The sequence below is a fragment of the Podarcis erhardii genome (assembly GCF_964252035.2).
Source record: "Podarcis erhardii genome assembly, chromosome: 6".
Classification (NCBI taxonomy): domain Eukaryota; kingdom Metazoa; phylum Chordata; class Lepidosauria; order Squamata; family Lacertidae; genus Podarcis; species Podarcis erhardii.
In genome coordinates this window covers 67,507,867-67,531,976 of record NC_138510.1, presented here as the reverse complement: position 1 = coordinate 67,531,976, position 24,110 = coordinate 67,507,867, and the positions used below count along the sequence as shown (strand labels likewise).

General features: G+C 41.1%; 2 protein-coding genes across 5 annotated transcripts in view; one reads left to right on the top strand and one right to left on the bottom strand.

The window, feature by feature from the left end:
• Positions 1 to 3,428: 3,428 nt before the first annotated feature.
• On the bottom strand, positions 3,429 to 20,539 carry DNAJB4 (DnaJ heat shock protein family (Hsp40) member B4). 4 transcript variants are annotated; one of them, XM_081868360.1, is made up of 4 exons: positions 20,390 to 20,539; positions 11,593 to 11,869; positions 8,497 to 9,071; positions 3,429 to 5,819 (listed from the first exon to the last, which is right to left on the bottom strand). In XM_081868360.1, exons 2-4 carry the CDS (start codon positions 11,801 to 11,803, stop codon positions 5,586 to 5,588), a joined length of 1,020 nt encoding a protein of 339 aa, XP_081724486.1. In that variant the 5' UTR covers positions 11,804 to 11,869; positions 20,390 to 20,539; the 3' UTR covers positions 3,429 to 5,585. The 4 variants fall into 4 exon arrangements, with proteins under 4 accessions (XP_081724486.1, XP_081724489.1, XP_081724488.1 ...); XM_081868363.1 differs by lacking the exon at positions 20,390 to 20,539 and adding an exon at positions 20,178 to 20,358; XM_081868362.1 differs by lacking the exon at positions 20,390 to 20,539 and adding an exon at positions 19,654 to 19,855.
• A 334-nt stretch (positions 20,540 to 20,873) lies between these two features.
• Positions 20,874 to 24,110, top strand: part of FUBP1 (far upstream element binding protein 1) — a 30,764-nt gene continuing 27,527 nt past the window's right edge. Inside the window, 1 exon segment of the mRNA XM_081868342.1 lies at positions 20,874 to 21,093. Coding sequence (XP_081724468.1) covers positions 20,980 to 21,093 — 114 coding nt within the window. The 5' untranslated portion in view covers positions 20,874 to 20,979.

Genomic DNA, 24,110 nt, shown 5'->3' with positions numbered 1-24,110 from the left:
ACCTCCGGTTTTCTGGTAAAACTGAATTGCTGTATCACAAAATAATGCATGTTTAAAAAGTCTGTCACCAACATGAAAAGTTTGGAAAGCATCCAGCAGCTGTTGGTCTATGTGATGAGTAAACATCCAAGCCTCGATTCAGATTGGGGATAATAGTTATGAGCAACATTGCAGAAAGCTTGTAGAAATATATGCATATTTCTCTCTGAGATTTCTACTGTCAGCACCTCACATGTGAGCCCTCCAACTCCTTCGTACGCAGCTGTGGGGGCTGCAATAGTGGTGACAGCTATGTCATTATGACTGGGAGGAAAAGAGATCTTTCTCTGCCTTCACTTTTTCTCAGCTCAGCCAATCCCTGGCACCTGGAATGCTGAGACCTACGTAGTTCCGAGAAACTCTTGGATCAGGTTTTCTAGATCCATACCAGTCAGAATGTAAAATATTCTTCAATTAGTTACCCTAATGAACTGTCTGTGCCTCTTCCTTTAAGAGAATGCAAACCTGCTTGCTCTTCTTAATTAACTTATAAACTCAGAAGCATCTGACACACTTTTACCAGCTAAGACAATTGGGAGTGTAGGAAGTATTGAGATGCAACTCAGCTTGCACTGGAGGCTAATGTGTCTGCATGGGAAAGAGTACATAGAAATAGGAACCTCCAAGTTTCCTATGTGGTCCTTTCTGATTTAACCTGTGTTGTCCTTCCCTTGGGTGCTAAAATGATACTCTTAAGCAGTGCTTCTTTTCTAGAAAAATAGGTGCCAGTACTCACCATGAAGTTGTTAAAGTAAGTGTCACACTTTTAAACCAAATTTAACAAATTTCCTACTTCCTTCTTTATCCTTACCTTCAGCAAGGAAATATTTTCTGCATCTCTGCTGCTGAGTTGCAAAAGCAAGCATGGCTCAAGGCATCTCTACCGAAGTCACATAGAGCTGGGATCTTTCCTATCATGCATTTCTTATAATAAACATAGCTTTTTTATTTTGCTAAACTTATAGCCTCATTGTGATTATATCCAGGGCAAAAGTGTGCTCCTCCAGCAGAGACTCAGTAAGTTCAAGTTCTGCTGAGCGTTTGAATTCCGAAAACCAACAGTGGATAAACCAATTTGCAGTGGCCCTGTTCCTTCCTTCCTGTTTGATTCCAGACGGTTCTATCTTAGCCTCTCTGTTTTTTAACATTATATTTATCATTATTATACATTTACCAAAGGGATGTATTACATAAGTGGAGACAGCAGCATTATATGCTGTTGACATCTATTTATATCAAATAAAAAACAGCAAGATTCCCTGAATCCAGATAAGACAGAGAGCAGCAATGCAGGGAGACTGAATTTCCCTGTTCTTCCAGAAGTTTAATTCCCAGTCAAAAAGTGACTTCTTATTCAGAGAGTGACTCTCAACTCTGATTTGGTGCTTCTCGGGTGACAGCTGTGGCAAGGAGTACACCTTTTGCCATTTTAAGCTGGCAAGCAAGTTATATCCCTTTCTCTCATATCAGAATTTTAGCCATTCTTTAGTAACATCTCATTTTGGATACTGTAATGTGATCTGCATTGGGCTGCCCTTGAAGACTGTTTGGAAGCTACTGCTGCAGCCTCTTCTGACAGTAGACCACACAAAGCATGTAACTGACCTTGACTCAGCTGCCTATTAGTATTCTTTGTGACATTTACATCCCTTAAACACCCAGCATTCCACTTATCTAAAGGATCATCTTACCTAGGAGTAAACCTTGAATGCACACTAGTCTTCATGTGTTCTAGACATTGTACTATTACTTATATCTACTTTTCTCTTGGATTCTGAACTAGGGGGTTACTACTGAATGTTGAAAAGCGTATTTACTCTCAAGTGTACATAAGATTGCAATACATAAGATTGCAGTCCTATTGTTGCAGCTATAGTTTGTTACTAAACAAACTCTTAAATAGCCATTGGTTTTTGACAACTCACACCCAGTTGCATGCTGTCCATCCTCTTCTTAGAAAAGATGATTCAGAGAGTTGTTGTGCACCAATTGTAAATACTTTTGGATGAAACAGATAATCTTGACCCATTTCAGTCTGGGTACAGGACTGGTTATGGGACTCAATCAGCTTTGGCTTCCCCGATGGATCTTTATCAGGAAAAGGACAGGGGAGTACAACCCTATAACCTATCTTTCAAAGTTGGCTTAAGATACCATGGTCAATGTATCAAAAGCCTATTCTTACTTGATCTTTCAGCGGCTTTTGACACCATTGACCTTGGTATCTTTCTGAGCTGACTATGTGAGATGGCTATTAGAGGCACTGTTTTACAGTGGTTCGGATCCCATTTTCAAAGCTGCTTTCAGATAATAGCATTAGGTTATTCTTCCAGGTCCCTGGCAGTTGTACTACAGGCAGTGCTATTTTTCTATAGAAAGAGGTGCTGGAGCTCACCTTGTTCTCTTAGAATGGCAATGATACCCACCTGAGAACCCTGGACCAGTGCCTGGACTCTAGTGAGCTGGCTGAAGACCAACCGACCCTGAATCCTGACAAAATGGAGGTCCCGTGAGTAAGCGGTTTCTGGGTCTAGATAACTGGGTGATTGCCTGCTTTTGATGGGGTTGTACTTCCCCTGAAGGAGGTTCATAGTCTGGGGGTGTTTATGGATCCATCTTGGATGCTTAGAGACCTAGGTGGCCTTGTGGCTAGGGGTATCGTTCACCAGCTTTGGCTAGTAAGACAGCTCCTGCTGTTCCTGGACTGCAGTAGCCTGACCACCGTGGTCTGTGTGCTGGTAATCTCCTGGCATGATTACTGCAATGTGCTTGATGTGGGGCTGCCCTTGAAGTTAGCCCAGAAGGTGCAACTGTTGCAAAAGGTGGCAGATTGGCTGCACACTGGAGCAAGGTATTGCTAAAACGTTACTCCACTGTTGAAATAATTGTAGTAGCTGCCAATTAAGCTCTGGTCTAAGTACAAGGTGCTGGGTTTTGCTGTATAAAGCCCTACACAGCTTGAGACGAGGATACCTGAAAGGCCATCTCATCCCTTGTACACACAGTCAGTCACTGTGCTTAGCAGGTGAGGGCCTCCTGCAGATACCATCAAACAGGAGCTCTGTTCCACACAACAGGAACCGGGCCTTTATCATTGTGGCATCTACCCTTCTGAATTCCATCCCTTTAAGTATTAACCAGATGTCATCCTTGTTGGGTTTTGGCACATAAGAAACACATTCCTTTTTCAAAAAGTCATTTAAGTTGATTTCCTTCCCAGTCTGCATCTATATTGGAATTGTTTTTAAGATTATTTATCCCTTGTTGTCTGCTACCCTAGGAAGCAAGAGCAGGATATAAATTCAATAAAGTCATAGATAAATTATAATTACATTCATTTGCTCCCACGCACCGAACTCAGTTGAAAGAACAAAAATAGAAAACACAAGTTAGAAACAATATATTTAATTAAAAAACATATAAATGCAATACAGATCATGAATGATATGTAAATGCATAAACAATATGCATAAGGATGAAGCAGCCATTTTCTACTTTCTCACTTTTAGTTTCATGAGTGCTAGTGTCACGAGTGCAAGTTCTGGATCCTTCTACTTTCAGAATGCACATATTTCTTTATATCCCATGTATAAAATCTTATTAAATGTTGCCAATTCATTCAAATGGGTAGTTTCTAGAATGGTTCCCCCCCCCCATTATAACTATTCTGCATTATAGATGGCTACTGCTTAAGGAATGGGTGTCATAATTAATTTTCTACATAAAAGCATACAAAATTGTTAATTACCCTGTTGGTTAACAGTGCAGCTACCTAGCACTTTTGTATGTACATAAAATCATTTATTTTCTTTAAAGAATATGACTTTCAGATGTTAACATATTGCAGCAAGTTTAGAGACAAATGCTAAAAGGATGTTTACTTGTTAATTTTTGCCATCCAAGGGTACCAGCCCTATAGATTCTTTTTCTTTTCTTTTAGAAAACTGTAATTGAGGGCATTTTCTTCCCTTCATTTAGATAATTCAGAACAAGCTTACAACCTCTTAAGTGGGACCGAGTACTACTAATTTACTGACCACAGAAGTTTCAAGGGGCTTAAACTGTGAAAGACTGTGAAGTTAGTGTGCTTGAAATAGGTCCTTTCCCTTGTTCAGATAACCCTTCTATATAGACCCGCTCTCTCAGCAGGCAGGTTCCACAATTTGGACATATGTTTTAATGGACATTAAAGCAACTGCTGTCACATTTTTTTCCATATGGAAATGTGGTAAATCAGCTGTGAGCTTGTTGAGTGGAATGGTTGCTTGAGCTGGGTTTGGTGGGAAAGCATGTAGCCTAAAGTGCCAGAAAGTTGGGGGGTCTTGAGGCCTTTTTTACAGGTTAACAAGATTTAACAAGACCTAGGTCGCTATGCCTTTTAGAAGAAAGCAGGCCCTTACTTTTGGTAGGGAACATCCCACCTTCGGATCATATTTGGATTACCTTGCTCTGTGTTGTATGCTTTTGTCCCTGTGAAGCCAATGATTTTATTGATATGTGCAGAACTGGCTGGTTTAGCACAGTTTGTTTGATCTGACATAATTGCCCAAATATATTTGTTCTCACTAATGTTTTCTTTTATCAAATAAATGTACCTCCTTTTGGAATTTTGTGTGTGTGCGCGAGCTTTATTTAGGTAATGCCTTGGTACTAAATCCAATACTTGACTGCTTAGTTCCCTACCAGGTACTGTGTTTTTAGAATAAGTTCAGACAGCAGAGGGTATTGTTTTGACCCTTGTTCCCTTGGAATCTTAGGAACGTCAGGTGAAGTCTGGGAGTCTCTTGGCCTGGGCTGGATAGGAGTGGAGGCTGTGTAAATGTAGGGTAGGGGTTAGACCTTGAATATTTGGCAACTACTGAGTCACCCACTGTGTGTTCTGGTTTGGAGCATGTTCATGACATGGTACATATATGTATGACTGTGGAATGGCACATATAATTTTCTGTTAGGTGAGCATCTGTAGAATACTGAGGAAAGGAATCCAAAAACATACAACAATGCAGGAAAAAAACTTACCCTTCGGGCTCATGAACATTTGAAGTGAGATTTCCTGCCTTCTGCTGTGTGCAATGTAAACATAGCGAATTGGCATGTACACAACATAAATATTGCAAACGTTACATAGATCATACTGCGAATTCCGATTTCTGATCCCGCAATATAATAATCTCACATAGATAATAAAGAAATATCTGAAATAAAGTGCTTTAAAACTCTAGCACTTCATGATTCTGTGCATATGAGATATGCACAGAAGTGCCCCCCTCACACACACAAAAAATACATCTTACTTATAAGCAAATACTGGATAAAACTTTTTGAAAAGGAAAATCCAATACACAGCAAATGGTTTTAGCTTCATACTTGATTGCAAGTATTTTGTACTTTTGCCTCCTATTCTCATGCAGCACTGCATAACACTCTCCCCAATCCACACACAAAAAAGTTAAGTTCCACAGTTATAGATTGCACTTTTACAGCATAAACCTCAATTCTTCAATTTTCAGTGTCCCTTTGGAACAAGTTCAAAAAAGTATGTTGTTTTATGAAACAGGGAGATTTCTCCTGAGTACTTCTTTTGATGCTGGAGCTATACTGTCTGGAAAGGTTACTTCAAATTCTATAATCAAGTCACCTCGTTGGTCAGGATTTTTGGGAAATGGCAAGCCATATCCTATAATTCTTCTTCTCATTCCAGGTTTTACAACTTCATTTACTGTCATAGGTATGGTTCGACCTTCTATTGTTGGTACATTGATTGAGGTGCCACACAAAGCCTAAAAAAAAAGTTTTAAAAGCCAAATCAGAAGCAGCAGGACATGTGTTTTTTGTAAAGCACTTAAAGAAAGATAAGTATCTATGAAATATAAGAACTGACTTAGTTGGTCTTTAAGGTGCTACTGGAAGGAATTTGTTTTGTTTTGACTATGAAATATAACTTAGAAATACAGTTACAGTATTATACATCCTATACTGTTACTCTATGTTGGGTGTATTGGTAATGCTAGAAACACTACAAGTAAACATGTTTTCAAGTAAAGCCTAGGGTGTAATTTTCAGAAGCAGAGATTGAATCTTATACAAATAATTACTTTGTAGCCCAAATTCTTACAGCACAATCCTATGTATGCAGTTCATAACTATAAATGGTTTTGTAAATGGAAAACAATAAGCAAACATAGCTGAACAGTTCCCACTACATAGAGCAGGAGTGGCTAACCTGTGACCACTCCCATATGACCAATGACATTGCTGGCTCAGGTTTATGGGAGTTGGCATCCAACAACACCTGGAGGGTTACAGGCTCTCCACCCCTGTTTTACATGGAGCTTCTTGTGCATATAAGCACTACCAGTAGTGGCTGGCAGGGCAGTGGCCGGTGGAGCTGCTTTGCTGACCTAGTTTCCCAATGTCATGCATTGCTGCCCATTACCAAGAGGGAGAGGGGCAAGGAAATGGGGACCTCTGTGTAGTGCAAAGGCATCAGATTGGCTGCACCCATACCAAGCTGCCTGCTGCTTTGCCACTCCTCCTCTTGCTAACCAGCAGTGACTTCCTGGTGTTGGCAAGTCAGGTTAGCAATCCAGCCCCACTGGTCACTACTGGACACCATCCATCTTCTCCTTGAGGTAGGAACCATCTATGCCAGATGTAGGTAACATGGTACCCTTCAGATAATGCTGTCTACAACTTGCTTCATTCGTTATCAGTGGTTATGGTGGATGGGGTGGGTGGGAGTTTTAGTTCCAAATACAGAGGGCATCATGTTGCCTATCGCTGATCTATTCATGCAAAGCATAAGTGCACTACACTCATTTTGCAACCCATGGACAAAAATGAAGGAGTCCTACATGCACGGAATTCAGTGTTTATGTAAGAATCCCAGTAAACCACTGTCAGCCAACCTGTTAGGAATGCCAGACTCTCTAACTAATTGTACTTGAAACAAAAACAAACCAAAGCCTGGCATAAGCTGTATTCAAAATAAAATTAGCAAAATATTAGTTGCTTAGATTCACTATAGAGAGGTATTTACACAGTATCTGTAATATTATTATAAGACATAGCTCATAGCGCTATTTAGTTTAGTTTAGTTTTGTTCTATTTCATTTTGCTTCTTTAGTTCTAACTGCAACATAATGTACATATACATCAATTTAACACCCATTTATATGAAAGCATTGGTTTAAAATTAAACTCCTGCCATCTCAGCTAAGTTTACTGTTGCTTACGTTGGCCAAGTGTTGGTTTGCATAATTGCACCATTTTGTATCCAACTACTCAATTGCTACAAAATTAGAAGCAAAGCAGATCTTGTTGTCCACACAGCACTGATTTCTCTGCTGTTTTAAAAATCTGCAACTTTATTAGAGTGTAGGTGGGTGCTTCCCCCACCCCCCAGAGGCATTCTGGTGGGAGTTTTGCTCATGAGTCTGTTTTGGGTTTCTGCATTTGTGTTCCAATAACCTTTTAGACCAACACATTTTCTATCATGCTGCAGAGCGATGCCACATCCTCATACTGCAAAGAGCCACTGAATAGAATCAGAAAACAACCCATCCAGTTAAAAGGTAGGCTCAACTGAGTACATGACTAACTTTTGTTGCAGGCAGAGAGTTGTGCCCAGTACTAGCCCTACTCAGAGTAGATCCATTGAAGTAAATGAACCTGAGTTAGCCAGATCCATTAACTTCATTGGGTCTACTCCAAGTTGGACTAGCATTGGATTCAACCCAGAATAGAACAGAAAATGGCAATGAGGGGAAAGAAAGAGATGGCACAAGCAGCAACCAGAATTATGAAGTACAGTGTTAGCTTTGGATATTTTATCCCACACTCTGTTATGACATGCTAAAGTCAAAGAATAGCAGTCATCCTTCTTCCAAATGGTGCTGAACTATTCAACACAGTGGGTGGAATCCAGTGTTACACCATGGTGGAAGTGCCATCAATGCAAGCACTGCAGCTTGCCAGATGGAACTATCCCCCTCTCCTCCCTGGGTGCTGCTCTGGGAGTTCTCCCAACACTCCCCCAGAGTCAATTTTGGGGCATGCTGGTTGGAGGGGGCGCTGGGGTGAGGAGAGGGGAAAGCCCCATTGTGCAAGTGGAAGTTCTTCTGCAGGGCTTGCGCTGACAGGACTCAGGTGAATCATGCCCATTATCTGGGTGTCTACATATTTATCAAACATCATCTATGGCAGGCTTCCTCAAACTCAGCCCTCCAGATGTTTTGAGACTATAATTCCCATCATCCTTGACCACTGGTCCTGCTAGCTAGGGATCATGGGAGTTGTAGGCCAAAAACATCTGGAGGGCCAAGTTTGAGGAAGTCTGATCTATGGGCTATTATCAAGTTCGACTCAGCTTTGACTGTAAAACAATGTGAACAAGTTTGAAGCAAAGATAGCATGAAGTTCTAACAATACCATTCCAAAGCATAACAGGGTACTTACCTCTCGTAAGCTGATCTTGACAGGATAGACAATATTTGAACCATCCCTCTTGAAGTGAGGATGTATTTTATCTTTAATAACAAACACAATATCAGCTGGTATGGTGCTAGGTGTTTCATCGCCTTCTTTGGGGAATGTAATTTTGGTGCCCTCTTTCCATCCTCTCTTGATATCAATAGTGAGGATTTTATCCTCCGTTCTGACACTTCTACCATCTGGGTTGAGCCGTTTTCGGGAAATTCTCATTCTTTTTGTGCATCCATGGTAAATCTCTTCCAGTGATACCTTGAGTTCATGAACAATAGGGGGATCTTGCTTACGACGGGGTTGGCTACCAACAGTGTTTCTTTCCCTTGGGAATCCATTCATATTGAAAGAAGTAAAGGAACCAAATGGATCTCCATCCACTTCCATGTCTTCAGTGTCTCTGCCACCAGGCATCCTTCTTCCAAAGAAGATCTCAAAAGGATTTGCACCACCAAAAAATGCTGCAAATGTGGCATGTGGGTCTCCATGAAAGGAGTACCGGAAAGTACCACCTTGCCCATCTGGCCCTCCAGCTCCTCCTTTCAGTCCTACAAAAGGGTACAAATAACAATGCCAACCTTAAATACAGGGAACCAGGCAGAGGGCCTTCTCTGTAGTGGCACCCACCCTGTGGAACACCCTCCCATCAGTTGTCAAGGAGATGAGTAACTATATAACCCTTAGAAAATATTGAAAGGTAGCCCATTATAGGCAAGCCTTTTAATGTGTAATGTTTTATTATGTTTTTATACATGTTGGAAGCCACCCAGAGTGGCTGGGGCAACCCAGTCAGATGGGTGGGGTACAATAATAAAATTATTATTATTATTATTATTATTATTATTATTATTATTATTATTATTATACTGGTTTAGAAATGCAAGGCACAATCTCCAACCATAATCATGTATATATTTAATGATGGGACTTACTTTAGAGTATTCAGTAGGGTCTACTTTGAGGAAGCAACCATTGGATTGGGCCACACATCAAATATAACACAGTCCAATCTTACATGCATTTATTTGGAAGCCCAGCTTAGTTTAATTGGACCTACTTCTAAGTTTTGAATAGACTACAGCCCAAGAAATTAGAAAATGCTAAAGTACTGCAAGCTACGCAAAGTGATATTTATAAAGAGATCTTATGAAGTTATGCTATCACACTCATGCTGACAGTTACCTCAGCTATTTCAAGCCTGCCATTTCTTCCAACGTTATGGCACCCACCTACACTCTGTGATTAATTACACCTACGCAGCCATCCTAAATTTAAACAGTTTCTTAGCTTTCTAGTCTATCTTCAAAACACCTAAGCAGACTCTGCATGAGAAGGCTGTGGGCCATAACTCTATACTCTTTTGGTTCTAAATGTCATCTGCTGCTTGGTAGAGTGAGTGAGTGAGTGAGTGTGTGTGTGAGAGAGAGAGAGAGAGAGAGAGAATATGAATAGAAAAGAACATGAATGTTTTCAAGTTGGGGATGTAGTACCCAAAGTTAGAAGAGAAATTATGCTGTCATGGATTTTAATCAAATTTACATTAGGATGGGATTCAGAAATGTAAGAATACAAATCTCTACAAAGGTTTTAAAACTCTACTTTCAAAAATCTTATTTGCGTTGACTTAGAACCATGAAAACAAAAATCAAGTCTTTTCTCCAAGCTGAGAAAATATTCAGTAAATAAAAATAGGTTGCTAAAATGGCTTTTCAGGCTAAACCTAGTCTCTTAGCTATGATGAGCATGATGATCATATACAGATGTAGTACTAATGCCAAGCGGGCTGACAAACCATACCATGTGCTTAGCGGAATGACACTTCCTAGAATAGATAATGGATAGGTTTTGCTGAAAGGACACCAGGTCCCATGGCTATAAAAAGGGGCTCTGGACCCACAGTCTGCCCATATCCTGGGCAGCAGTAAAGCTGCTGCATTCACCAAGATTTAAAACTTTATAAGCTTATTAAATATCTATGTGTTACACAGAAATATTAGGCATGATTTTGTTTGGTGACAGCTGCTTCTATTCCTTTCATTTTAATTTCTCACAGGACGAGTAGAAAATCCATGCTGATATTGGCTGGGAAAGAAGCAGACACACACACACTGGTATAATTAGGAAAAGAAGGTAGGAATGAAAAGGGGACTAAAGAACATGTGAATGCCTAAAGAATGCTGATCCTTGACTAAGAATAAGGAACCCATTTGTTTCAAGGCCTCACGGAAGTCCAATGACTACAAGAGAAACAGTGATCCTGGAGCTGCAGTATTAAAACTTCAAGTAGAACCAGCATTTATAGAAATGTGTAGATTTGTGATGAATTCAAACTTCTCAGAGCAATCATCATCAAGAGCTCATAAATTAAGTGTTCACATGTTTTCAATAGACCATCATAAAGTGAAAAGTCTTGTTTCATTGAGGGAGTATGTTATTGTAATGAAGCCAGCTTAGGTCAGCATTTGAACAAAATTTTGAACCATAAAGGTAGCAACCCAGTTCCAAAAGTTCTAAGAATCCATCTAAACTAAATTATTTTAACATAATCGTTTTAAGCTAAACACACTGCTTCTGGGCCTCATTTCCTTGGCACTTTAGCACTGTTTACAATTAAGCTGAAAACTTGTCCTAGTATTTCATGACATCAGACAAATTCTTTCCTTTCCAGGCAAGATGCCAATATTGGCTGGAGTCTGGACACCTGGACCCTGGCTGAGAAGGGCCATTTTTAATAAAAGCTTATTTTAATAAAACTATACCCGTATATTTTGTGCTACCTTGGAAGAGTGAGACAAACTCAGCACACTATTGCAAAGTTTTTGTAACATAAATTAAACAGTATCTACTAACATGTTTGACAGATGAATCAAATAGATTCACATAGAAAATAACCTAAATTAGAACATTCCATAGAAGTATTAGACTCTCAAGCAAGACTTGAATCCTCAAACTATGTTACTACATCTAATTGCTCAAACCTGCTTCTTAAAAACTGCCTCACTGCATCTGACATTTTAAAAAAAAGCTTTCTATTTTAAGCTAAAACTACTGTACATAAAATTCTTTTACCTTCTTCTCCATACTGATCATAAATTTCTCTTTTTTGGGGATCACTCAGCACCTCATAAGCTTCTGCAATCTCTTTGAATTTTTCTTCTGCGTGGGGAGATTTGTTCTTATCTGGATGCCATTTAAGGGCTTGTTTTCTGTAAGCTTTCTTTATGTCTTCATCAGATGCTCCCTTTTCGATCCCAAGAACGGAATAATAATCCTTTCCCATACTGAACCTTCACAAAGTTTATTTCCTTCTATATAACAGCGTCCAGTTTCTCAGCTTGCGATGTTGCTGGAAAAGCGTTAACAGAAGTCACAAGAGCAGCAGTTTTAGTAAGCAGCGGGCAGACTGCTTATTACATTCTCCCCTCCTTGGTCGTTTCATACAGATAAATATACACAGTGGTAGAGACACTGCCACCCAGAGCCCTCCCAATTATACTACGTGTCTGTGCTCTTTCTAGAACAGCAAATGCTGTAAGACGTCACTTCCCAAGCTAACTACAGCCAAAACTCTGCAGTGTTCCCTTTCTGCAGTTAACTGTTCAATGTCCTTCTCCCTCTGAATCTGAATGAATTGCTGATAGGGGAGGAAAAACCTTAACCCCCACTTTCCTTTTGTATATGGACCTATGTATTTCAGACACTGGTCAAATTTTGCACACTGTGATAAAGTAATAAGTGTGAAAAACGAAACTGTTAGATAAAAAACAACAACAACACCCCTGATTTCTTAGTTGTGAGGAATTGGTTAACAGGATAGAGATGGCATGCAATTAACAACAAAAATTATGGGAAAGTAAAAATCTTATAAAGCACAGGCCATGTCTCCTGCTCCCAGGACATTGGTTTTGATTTCTTCACATTCAGCCTATAAAAGCAAATTGCAAGTGCTTCACTAGCAGCAACACAACTGAATGATTGATTGCCTCGCAGCACCAGTCACTTTCCATGCTACCCTCTAGGCATGAGTGACAGATACAAAATAGATTAAGCCTTTGCGTGAATTTGCTTTCCTCATGGAATGTCAAATGTTGGGGGGAAAAGCCTAGCACAGAGTAGGGTACAAAAAGCAACCTGTCAGTTTTTTGCAGTCATTTTAGTTGCAGGTGGCACCAATATATAGGTGGACAGTACAATCAGGTAGCTGAAACAGCAGAAGCAATAAGAGCCAATTTCAATTGTTTCAGGGAAAATATAAAAGTAAATAGGGGCTAATAGTTGCTTTTCAGTTAACCGTAGATCGCAGTAAGTATGACTTACAAAAGACCATGACTTAAACTATGTATTATAGTTTCACTCTTCTCTTTCCCAAAGAGCCAGTTTGCACGCCTGTTAAGAGAGAACCCAACCACATATTCTCTATCCAGGCTTTTTTGACTGCCTAACCCAGTTAAAATCATCCGTTTGTTACATTGATTTCACACTGGAGTGAAATTCAAGCATTCTAGTTTATGTTTGTTTGCTTATTCCAGTAAGCGGTGGATTCTGATACCTTTGAAGCCAGTGTGTATTCTCAGAACCTACGCATTATAGGCGACAAGGTGAACAGCACAGTACAATCAATCATTTTCCAAGTCTCAGGGTAGGAGAGCCTTGGAACATCCATGAAGGCATTATCTTTTTGCCTTTAAATTTCTCATAATAGAACTGCCATTGACGTCAAGACTAGAATTTCTTTCTACCAATGTTCGGAATTCCAAGAGAGAGTTTGGAACCTGCCCTCAACAGCTGCTCCATGCCAAGAGACGGTTTGCTCATTCAGTCCTGATTACAAAGGGCCTGGGGGGTGTCCTTGGGGGAATTTATCCCTCCCTTTGCCCATCTCCCTTGCAGCTTTCTTATAATTTGAAGAAATGCATGTAAAGTATGCAACAAAGAGATGCAGTGTAGAGTGATCCTGTTCAGCACTCCCCATTGCATTTCTCTTCCCTCCCAGTTTTCTTCCGCACACCCCAACAGACAGTCAGCATTCCATTCCCAATAAATTCTACTGAAGTGCAACAGCTGAAATTATATGAAGTTTCTCATATACAGCTGTCCAGATAAGGGAATGGATGGATGTTTGAAGTGGGTGGGGAAGAATGAGGATGGGAGAAAGCCTGCCAAGAGACATTGGGAGGAAGTAGAATAGGCTACCACCAGCAAAATTACACTTGTGTTGCAGCATTTTCTATAGCCTTCAGGAGCAACTCAAGATAGTTTTCCTCTGAATTGTTTAGTTCTCATACCTCGTAGATTGCCTACTCCACATCATCCTACTAAAGCCAACTGATTTTTTTGTTAGCTACCTTGAAACTTTTGTCTGAAAGATGGCCTAGAAACCTTTTACCAAAAATAAAACAGGCATGCCAACAATGACACTTGTGTCCTCTGTGTGTCAGATATGAATGGAAAGGGCATAGATGTGTGCACAAAAACCTTTGACTTGCTCTGGAACACAGCATACTCTACTAGTTAATTTGGACACACAAGCAATCCAAATAACACATTCCTCTTCTTTCACTAGTATCACTTCTCACTACACCAGAAGATTCTTCATGGAAATAAACAGGGAGCAATTCTCATTACATGTTGGTGAGTCCTTATCCTCATACCAACTCTGAAATATTTCACGAGCCATTTCACAATTCTGCTTGACTTAGTCCACAGAGATGTGAGTGAAGCAAAACAAAAAGCAGTGCTGCCACCGTAAGTCGAGCATATGAGGGAAAGGGGGTGGGCATGAAACTGTGTATGACTTATTAAATGACATTTTGGCTTTCTTTTTCTTTTATAGATTCAAGTCCCTATGTCAAACCAGTTTACCAATAGAAAACACACATATTCATCAAAAACATTTTTGCAGTTAAAATTAGTAATGTGTATATTTCTTTTTTTACATGCGAGGTGGTATTTGTGCTGCTGTTTCTGACATGTTATATAACCATAAAATGAGATGAAAATACAGCTGGTCTTTTCTTCAGAAAGTGTATTTATAGCTTGTTTGAATAATATATTCCTGTTAATAGCAAGGTAAGACCTAGGGAAGAGCTTATTCCATTTTCTACAACATGGCTTCAAAATGATGTGATCTATTCTATTAACTGAAACAGTTCAAGTAGCGTGAACAATTCAAAGTAAATAACAGGTCAATCTAAATAAAAAAAAACACATTTCTATTTGTAAAGCCTTTTTCTCCTTTTTATTTCCAACATGGAATTTGAGTTATCTATTGGTCTAGATCAGTCATGTCCAACAGGTAGATCGTGATCTGCCGATAGATCACAGGGTGTTCCTGGTAGGTATTTGGCCCCTCAGTGATCTCCCCCGCCCCCCAAAAGGGGGGAACAACTGTGGTTTCCTAAAATAAGCTCAAAAACTTTGGTCCATCCAACGACAATGGGTAGATCACTGCCAGTTTTTTTATACTGTGAGTTATCGCAGTCTATTGGGAGTTAAACATCCCTGGTCTAGATGGACATCTAGCCTTTAAAACCAAGGCTGGTGGTTTTACTGGAAGCAAGGTGAGGTGTATATAGTGAGGCATCATATAGCATGCTGTAACTTGCAGTAAAGAATTGGTAGGAATAGGCAACAAGAACTTATTTTATAAAAAACTTATTATCTTACTTTGCCAACCTATGTAAATAAAAGTTAATGGGTGCTTCCCTCTGTTCTATCATCCTGCCCCATTCTTCTGCCTTCAACATATCCTAGTACAGTCTTCTTCCTATACACTTCTCTGCATGACCAGAGCAGGAAGGAGTTGGAATGAGCAGCTTCCACAGCACAAATGGTGGCTGTTGTTCATCCTACATACAGTCTGGCAATTTTAAGGTTATGGCAGAAACGGATACATATTGGACAGCTGTTTCTGGGGCTATGTTCTGTCCACCTAACTTAAAAGGTAAATAACTCTCGTAAAGGAAAACAGGACCTTACCTGACCACAATCCTTACACACAGCAATACGTGAAGTTTCCTCTGATCCTGATCCTGATCTGCTCAGTTTATTTTTGTGAGAAAGGAACTCAGGATATCATGTTCTGGAACTGAGCAGGGAATATTTTGTGTAAACATCCTCTCCTTGTCTTTCAGTTGCCAAGTAAAAGCTCTAGTCAGATTCTTTCACTGGCTTTGTTTTTGGCAAGACCAACATAGAAACCAACTTTTGTGATGGGCTTAATAGAGAGCAAAGACAGAAGAGCACTGAAGCTTATAGAAAAAGTGTCTGTTCTGCTGTTGCTCATGCTATTTGTGTACTGTACATCAGTGGAGAATTTTACTCAGACACTCAGTTCAATGTCACACAAAGGATATTGAACACTAAGCAGCTGAAAATTAACATGACACAACAACTGCATGGAATCCATGATCAGAGTGCAAGGGTTCTGTTCTGAAAGCAAAGAATTTTCTCTCATTTTCTCCTAAGAAAGTTTCCTCTTCCTGGCCTATCTTTTGCCAGGTACTTTTAAGGAAGCCAACCAACATTTTGAAACTACTTCATTTAGCATTATGAGAACAAGCCTCATCAGCCTTCAGGCTCCCACACTTTTCCTCCAGCTACCCATGTCATCTGAACACAGGCAAACCATAGTTATCCTAATTATGGTTTGTTGAAACAAGCCAGCTTCATACAGTAGTTTATGAAGCTGACTTGTTTCAACTAATCATAGTTAAGATTAACCAGTATCTAAGGGGCAGCGACACTAAACTGTGCTTTAATCTGGAATGAAAGCTCCAAAACTCCACCTTATAGTCATACTAAAAGTACTGAACCAGTTTAGCATTTCATCAAAATTCAGCCAATGCATGTCCAGCAGATTGAAATATGTCATGGGTAATGGGGTTGAGAAAAAGGTAAACATCCTCAAAAATATACCAGTGAATAATTAGAGCTCTTCTCATTTACTTTCTAGAAGTACTTTAAAACATGACTTAGTGTCTATCCCACTATTTAATCCCAAGTAGAGCATAAGAAAATTATTCCTATCAAAACTTTACCAAAAAAGGAACAGCACAAATTTCAGCTGTAGACATGCAACGTATTTCAGGGGGGTGGAGTGTGTTTCCAAGTATCCATGCCAGAGACTTACTCTCAAGGGCTTTTCTCCACCCACACATTGGAGTATGACTCACAGTGCTAAAGTTAAAGTTAACAGAAGACTTAGAAGTCCAATTCTCTTGCGCTGTGAAATCCAGTAAGAAAAGACTGGATTTGATTCCTTAAACCTAACCAGCACGAAGATCCATGGCAGGTAATTGGGTGACAGAAGCGACAAATGTTTTGAACTAAAATTCCCAGATGATGTCACACATTAGGAGCTCTACAAAAAGAGAAAGCTACATAGCTCTGAGCATAGTTTGTCTATTCAGATCCGAAACAACTAAAGGTGGTTGCTTAGGTCTTTGAGTTTTAATATTCCTGTGCCACTCTATATCTCACAAGAGGCCCTTCTTCGAACCTGTTACAAATAATATGGCATGTTACAAATAATTTCATAACAACCCAGAACTATCATATTCGGTATTTGTATTCATAACTCAAGAATGTGTTTTCCCTTACAAACAAGTAGTGAGGGGTGTTGCCTACCCCCAGCCTACCCCCATTCTACTTGACAGCAGCTTATTAAATGAGCCATTTAGACGCAGCCAGCAAGCAGCCCTTTGGCCAAGGTACTGCAAGTTGTATCACACCTGACTGCAAATCCTCAAAAAGATTTGCAAATTGTACAACTATATTGCTTCCCTCAAGATTTTACCTTGGCTAAATCTATTTACAAAAATAGAGAATGATTTAAGCACTGCCGATGATTCGCCTCAGAAACATCCGTTCAGCTACCACAAAATCCTGTCTAGATCAGACTATAAATAATTCAATGGTTGCTCTTTCCAAAAGGCTTTTCTTCTCATTCTCCCCCCCCCCCCAAAAAAAAACCTCCTGTGGAATGCAGGAATATTAAACGAAGGCCTAGCATGGATTATGTTGTTATATCAGGGAAAAAGCCAAGCAGCTCTCCACTCCAAGAGTCTAGTCCCCTTTGTTGGGGGGCAAGAACACTTTCACGAAATAATGAACTTCATGTGATTACATGCAGTTCATGAGTTAGTGCGCAATCTAGTGCTCCTCCTCCTCTAAATTAAGCTGTAAAGCAGGATCAAGAACGTATGGAACTCTAGATGTTACTGCCAGCATGTTTATGCTTCAGGGAAAATTGCATGAAATGTAACCAACTTCTTATTGTGGATAAACGCTTGCAAGCTACTTTATTAGTACATTTTGAAAAACTGTGTTTTAAACTCTTTGGATGTTTTATATGAGCACCATCTGACTATGCCCACTAGAGGTCACTAAACAAATATTAATCTTTACAAATACTAGAAATCTTACCATCCCAAGGTTTTCAGTTTAGAAACATTATGGAAAATAAGTACTGTAGTTGTTTTTGTTACATTAAACTCGCCCTTTGTCCAGTGTAGTTTCTTTGCCACTTGCTCTTTAGTCTTAATCATGTGTTGTAGGTATACAGCTGAGGTAGTGGTTGGCCCAGGGTCAATGTTATTTTCATATCAAGCAGCAATTTGAACCTAGGTCAATGACTATCTTACAAATTTCAATTTGTGGCGTACTCCTGATAATGAAACTTCTCTGGCTGTCCCATGATCATTCCTATTTCTTGCCCCCCGCCGCAAGCTCACAGCTTCAAAATAGATGTTATGATGAGCAGTGGATTCCAGAAAAAACACATTATGAATTATTTTGAGGATGTCTGTCGCATTGAGCCTGTCTCTATCTCCACTGCTTGAAGGCAAAAAAAGCTGCACAATACCCCCATATCATTGTTTCCACCAATCACTATGTTCAAGGAATTAAGAGAGAATTGTGCAACTTACCGTATATCAAGGCTAAAGTGTCAACACTAAGTCCCTTAACTCGCTAAATCTTGCCTAGTGAACCCTACGTAAATCTTTCAGATAAAAAGGAAAACAGTGTAACTGTATGTCTTACAAAAAATATAAATCTAACATGCAAGTTACCGCTTCTTCTATGGACCCTGCTCTTTGGGATATATTTCTCCCTGCTTAACACATAATATATCCCAACCCTATATATGCTTTTTTGGAAAGTTTTTGATGCCAATGGGATTTTGGTTTTCAAACTTTTCTATCCTGAAGAAGCATTTTCCACATAGCAGTATCTTTGGGACCCACAGTTGTCATCTATTAACCAGTGTCACACTTCCCTGCAGTCATACATTGCAAAGGAACATCAACAACGGCAGACAAGCTGTGTTTCAGCAAAGGTTGTACACAATTACTGAACTTATTGAGGAATCGTTAAGTTTCCAATCAACCGAGATTCTACAGAACAGTCTAAAAACACTACACTAAACTAGACATGCAAGTTTAAGATCACAGATTAAGATAAAGGATTGTCTCCAATTAAGTCATACTCAGAATAGAGCCCTTGTAATCAACAGACTTTACTGAATTCACCAAATTTACTTCCAAGTATGAGCTCATCCACACTTACCTTTTGCTCCATACTTTCTAGGCACAGGTCCACCTGCCACTTTCCCCAGGAAAACCTGGTATTTACTGCCAAATTGGAGTAAATGGCAATATGGGTTTTCTGCAGATTGCTGTTTGGTCTGATTTAGCAGCAAAGAGCAGGAAGTTTTGGAGAAAGCACTGGAGCAAAAAGAAGAAAAGAACTAGAAAGCCTGGACCTGTGCCTAGAAATGTGGAGCAAAGGTAAGTGTGGATGAGCCCTACGACTCTGCAAGCAATTTAAACCCTTGACCCCACTTCACTGCCTGATGGGACTTTACAGAGCAGCAGGAACCCTGTTGTACCAGCAGCCCTGCTACACACTTGGTAGCCAGGGTAGGGAGTCAGGCAGATTGCTGCACTGGCCTGGAGCTGCTCAAGCCAAAATTGGGCTTGCTGTTATGTGACAGCTTGTGTGGGCTCTGCACTGCTGAGATTCTGCCAGTGGCACTTCAATCCACCTGCACATTTGAAAGGCTGAAAGTGGAGTTTCACAGCATCACAGTGCAGGCAGAAACCACACCCAAAACATGTGTCCCCCTACCCTCAGTAAAGCACAAAGGGGGGGGGAGAATGGATTCCAGTTGGATACAGCCCAAGGAGTTTGTCTGATCCAAAATGTCCAAGATGCTGTAATTGTAATGCATTTTAGAAAGGATTAGATTAGATGGTGCATGGAAAATACACACCATATACTTAAAAGCACATCCCCACCTCTTAAGAATCCTGGGAACTGCAGTTCACCCTCTTGCAGAGCTATGGTTTCTAGCACCCACAGGCTACTGTTCCCAGAATTTGGGGGTGGGAATCGGATGCAAGCCCCTTAGGGCATGTTATTACTTATAGACAGCATCTAGTCCCTGGAGTGTTTCTGAGGCCTATGCATCAGTACCAGAAACCCACGAGACATTTGCCCCTCCCCTCCCCGCCACATCCAAATTTCAGACATCACCGCCTGGAGGAAAAAAACACGTGTTTGTTTTTTGGGAACAGCAGGTGGAAAAGCTTTAATGTAAACGTTATGGGCAGATACGAAATCAGCATTCATGGTTTTCTCCGGGACCTTACATACTTGTTTCAGGGGCGTGCGCTTCTCTTTCGTTTTAACAACGTTCATCAAAACTTTAGCTGCGCTTCGCAGGCCCACCAATTTTGCTTGGGTTTGTCGCTATGTATTAGGCGACCGCGAACGGCGGCCCGAGCCCGTTACTTTACGCGCCTTGCCCCCTGAGAGAGGCAGGCCCTCGTCGCGCTCACTCCACCCGCCCTGACAGACTCACTCGCAGGCCCAAAGGCTAAGGCCGCGACGACGGCGCTCCTCGAGAGACGCGACGGCAACTCCCTCAGAGCCGCCTCCTCCCCTCCGCTATTGTCCGAACACGCCGGCTCTGGAGAAACGTCAAAACGCCCGGGGGAGGGGGTTTTAAAAAAGAGCGCGAGAGGGAGGGCTTTTGGGGATAACCTATCGCGAGATGTAATGCCGCCCACCTCGCTTAAAACGTCACCACGGCAGCTCGCTCGCGAAGAAATCGCGCGAGCCTCTCCCGCCCCCTAAGGGAGCACGCAACCCCTCCCCTTTCCACATTTGCAAATCTCGGCCTGTAATTCGTCCCATCTCGCGATAATCTCCTCCCTTTTCCCTCTTCAAAAGCTTTCCCCCCTCCCTTTTTTTACCTTCCCGCCTTGAAATCTCATGCCCTTTTCATAGACGTCTCGCGAGCTTTCGCCACGCGCCTCCTCCCCCTCCCCACCCCCCCGCCCTCCTCTCGTGGAACACGATGCGACGCAGGAATGTGAAAGGCTCCCGCCCGCCGCCATTTTCTTTCTTTCTTGGCAGGCAGAGAGCGCGGTAGGAAGCGGCGAAGCGGACATGGCGGATTACTCTACGGTACCCCCTCCTTCTTCGGGCGCGCCCGGGGGAGGCGGAGGAGGTGGCGGGGCAGTCAATGATGCTTTTAAAGACGCGCTGCAACGGGCTAGGCAGGTGTGTATCGTCGGCACCGGGCAATGGGTGCCGCTTCCCAGGCCGGCCTGGCCCGCCAGGCTTTTTCAAGCAGGCCGCCCAATTCGCCCCTCCGTCGCTCGGCGTCCTGCGCAAGGGCGAGCGGGGCACGCCCCACCACCGCCGCCGCCGTCCCGTAGGCCGCCAGAGGCGCTCCCTCCGTTAGGAGCTGAGGCGGTTTTTTGTTCCGTGGGCCTTCGGGAGACTTTTCGGGCAGGGGCGTCGTAGTTCCCTCAGTGACTAGAAAAAGGGGGTGGAAAGAGAAAGTCCTGTGGCGCCTCGGTTCCATTCGCGCCTCACGGGAACGAGGGAGGGAAGTGAGATTTGAGAGACACCATCCCTCGGATTATGAGGGAATTTCTTCCTCGGAGTCCTTTCCCCCCCTCTCAAGCCGCCTTCCCGTAATGGCGGCGTCCTCTCTACGTGCACCACCAACCCAGAGAGAAAGAGGCGGGTGGGTCGGCATTTCTGATTTCCCCCAACTTCCACCTCGCTCGCTCTTCGTCCACGAGGACCGTCTCCTTCCTTCCCCGCGTGCAATACCTGTACTTGTAGCGATTTTCATCGTTTGATGAATAGTTTCCACTGCACAGAATGAGGGAGGAATTAGCGCTCGTCTTCAAGGGGGGGGGGGTAGCCTCTTGTATGGCCGAGGCACCTTTTACTTGAGTTTCCGCCTCTTTACTTGGGATATTTTTGTCCTTCCTTTTACTCGCAGTTCAAGGTTTCCCTAATTTATTTTTATTACACAGTCGCACAACACGGAGAAACCCGAAACACCGCTTTTATAAAATAGAAATTGTTGCCTAATAAGGTAGCTGGTCCACTCTTTCCTTTCCTCTTGTTCACATAATAATTAGAAGGTGTTGTTTCTATATATATTCTATATTTTATATGACCCCATAAGTTTTTAGATTAATTTTTTTCAGTTGCCTGCTGTATAGGTGAGATAAGAGCATTTTCTAAATCAGAAAAAAGACTCCCTTTCGATTCTGTAAGAGGTTATTTGAAATACAATAGTTGTCAACTAGTCCTGACTGTCCTGGTTGTGTGGTTTGGGGCAGTCGGGGGAAAAAGAATTGGCTTCCTACTTGACTGTTGAAGATAATTGCCGCCATTTTTAGCAACTATGCTTCCCTTCCATTTATTTAGTTGCCTTAAGCTTTCTTGTTTCCTAGCAACTTACTTAGACCAGTTAGATGTAACAACCAGCCCAAATTCAGAAAAGTTTGATCTAGGAACCACTTCTCTTACTACTTTATAAAAGCAAAGAGAATTAAGAAAGCATTTGGTTAAAGAGTTCTTTGCCTTCAGCAGTTGCCAATATCTTTGTTCAAACGTTTCATACAAACTGAAAGCTCCAGCAAGACAAGATCACAGTCCTCTTCTTTGCAAGTGGGTGAGGTAAGGCAAGGAGGATAGTACTGAATCCAGTAAATTGTTGGTGTAGTTTTGTTAACAGAGAGGAAGTGGCAAAATAATTTATAAACTGTAGTATGAAGCTAAATTTTCAGGGCCCAACACTACCACCTTACCTCATAGATGGATGAATATACTCATTTATTAAAAGAGAAAGACGTGGATTCTTTATAGCTGCACTCTTTCATATACACTAATAGATGAACCATTTTACACATTTTTTTTAAGATGCAGAATGGCTGTTATTTTAGATTAGTTATCTTCTTAGTGGCTGAAGATATAATCTTGAAAATGAGGTGTTGGTACATTTTAAAAACAAGACAATAAGGTTGTGAGAGTGCTTTTAATACATGCTTACAACAACAAAAAATTCTTGACTAAAGGCAGCTTGGAGTAGTATAATGTGTAACTCATTCCTATCCCAAATCTAGCACACTGAGGTGGCTCAGATACAGCAACATGCCATAATTCAGAGTTACATAAATGACTCTTGTCAAGACTCTTGGGTTTGCACACTCCCTACTTGTCTTTCACCTTGTACTGTAATTTCTTTCTGCTTTGAGACAGGATTTGAACTGTCAGGCTTGTTTCTTTCAAACTAAAATAGAGAATCATAGGGGAGAAGGAGATGAAGGGAACATTCAAATATAAGCCTGAGCCAATTAAGTTGTATTTCATTTCGGCTGTGATACTAAATAATGCAATTCTAAACACGCTCAAAAGTAATTTCTCCTGAAATGGGGTCTATTAGATGGGGAAAAGTTCCACTGAACACATTTAGTTGTGAATAAATATGACTTTTGCTCTTGTTTTTAAAACAGGAGAACCCAGATTTACAGGATCTTAAATTAATTTCATTTTAGTCATTAAAAATGCTAATTACCTACCTTTTATCTATTGATTCTCAGGTAGAGTAGAGAACATAAAATAAACAATCCACCATACAACAATAAAATGGTAAACCAAATAAGGCAGTTAAAATAGAGTGAGATGATCAATTACCAACTTATTAAAATACCTGGACGCAAATAGGTATGTTTTGACCAGGTGCTGAAATCATGATTGCTTGAGCTCCAGTCATAAGTCTTAGGAGAGCATTCCATGTATGCAGTGCCACCACAGCAAAGGCTTTACCGCAGCACAACTAAGGTATGGCACCACATAGTGGAAATTGCCCTGGTTATAGAACTGAAAACCCACCTTGGAGGATCTAAACACCCTGGCAACCTGGCATTGGTGGATATGTTCCTTTAGGTATTTTGGTGATGAGCTGCTTAGAGTTGAAAAGATAGGCATCAGCACTTTGAATTGTGTTTTGAAGTGAATAAACCGCTAATATAACTCTTAGAATCACTGTGGTGTCATTCCGTCTGTCCAGTAAAGAGAGAGAGAGCAGCTACATTCTGCCCTAACTTAAGTTTCTGGATTGTCTTCAAGGGATAGAACCATGCACGGCGCATTACAATAACCCAGTCAGTAGGTCACCAAAGCATGGGTCACTATGGTCAGACTATCCATGTCAAGGAACAGTTATAGCTTTTAAAAAGACACTTTGTGTCGCTCATGCTACCTGTGCCTCT

Excerpts from the sequence above, each read along its gene's own strand:
- DNAJB4 (XM_081868360.1), bottom strand. The coding sequence starts at position 11,803 with ATGGGAAAGGATTATTATTCCGTTCTTGGGATCGAAAAGGGAGCATCT. Across the intron at positions 9,072-11,592 it reads TGATCAGTATGGAGAAGAAG|GACTGAAAGGAGGAGCTGGA; the intron begins GTAAAAGAATTT and ends ACCCTTTTGTAG. Across the intron at positions 5,820-8,496 it reads TCAAGATCAGCTTACGAGAG|GCTTTGTGTGGCACCTCAAT; the intron begins GTAAGTACCCTG and ends CTTTTTTTTTAG.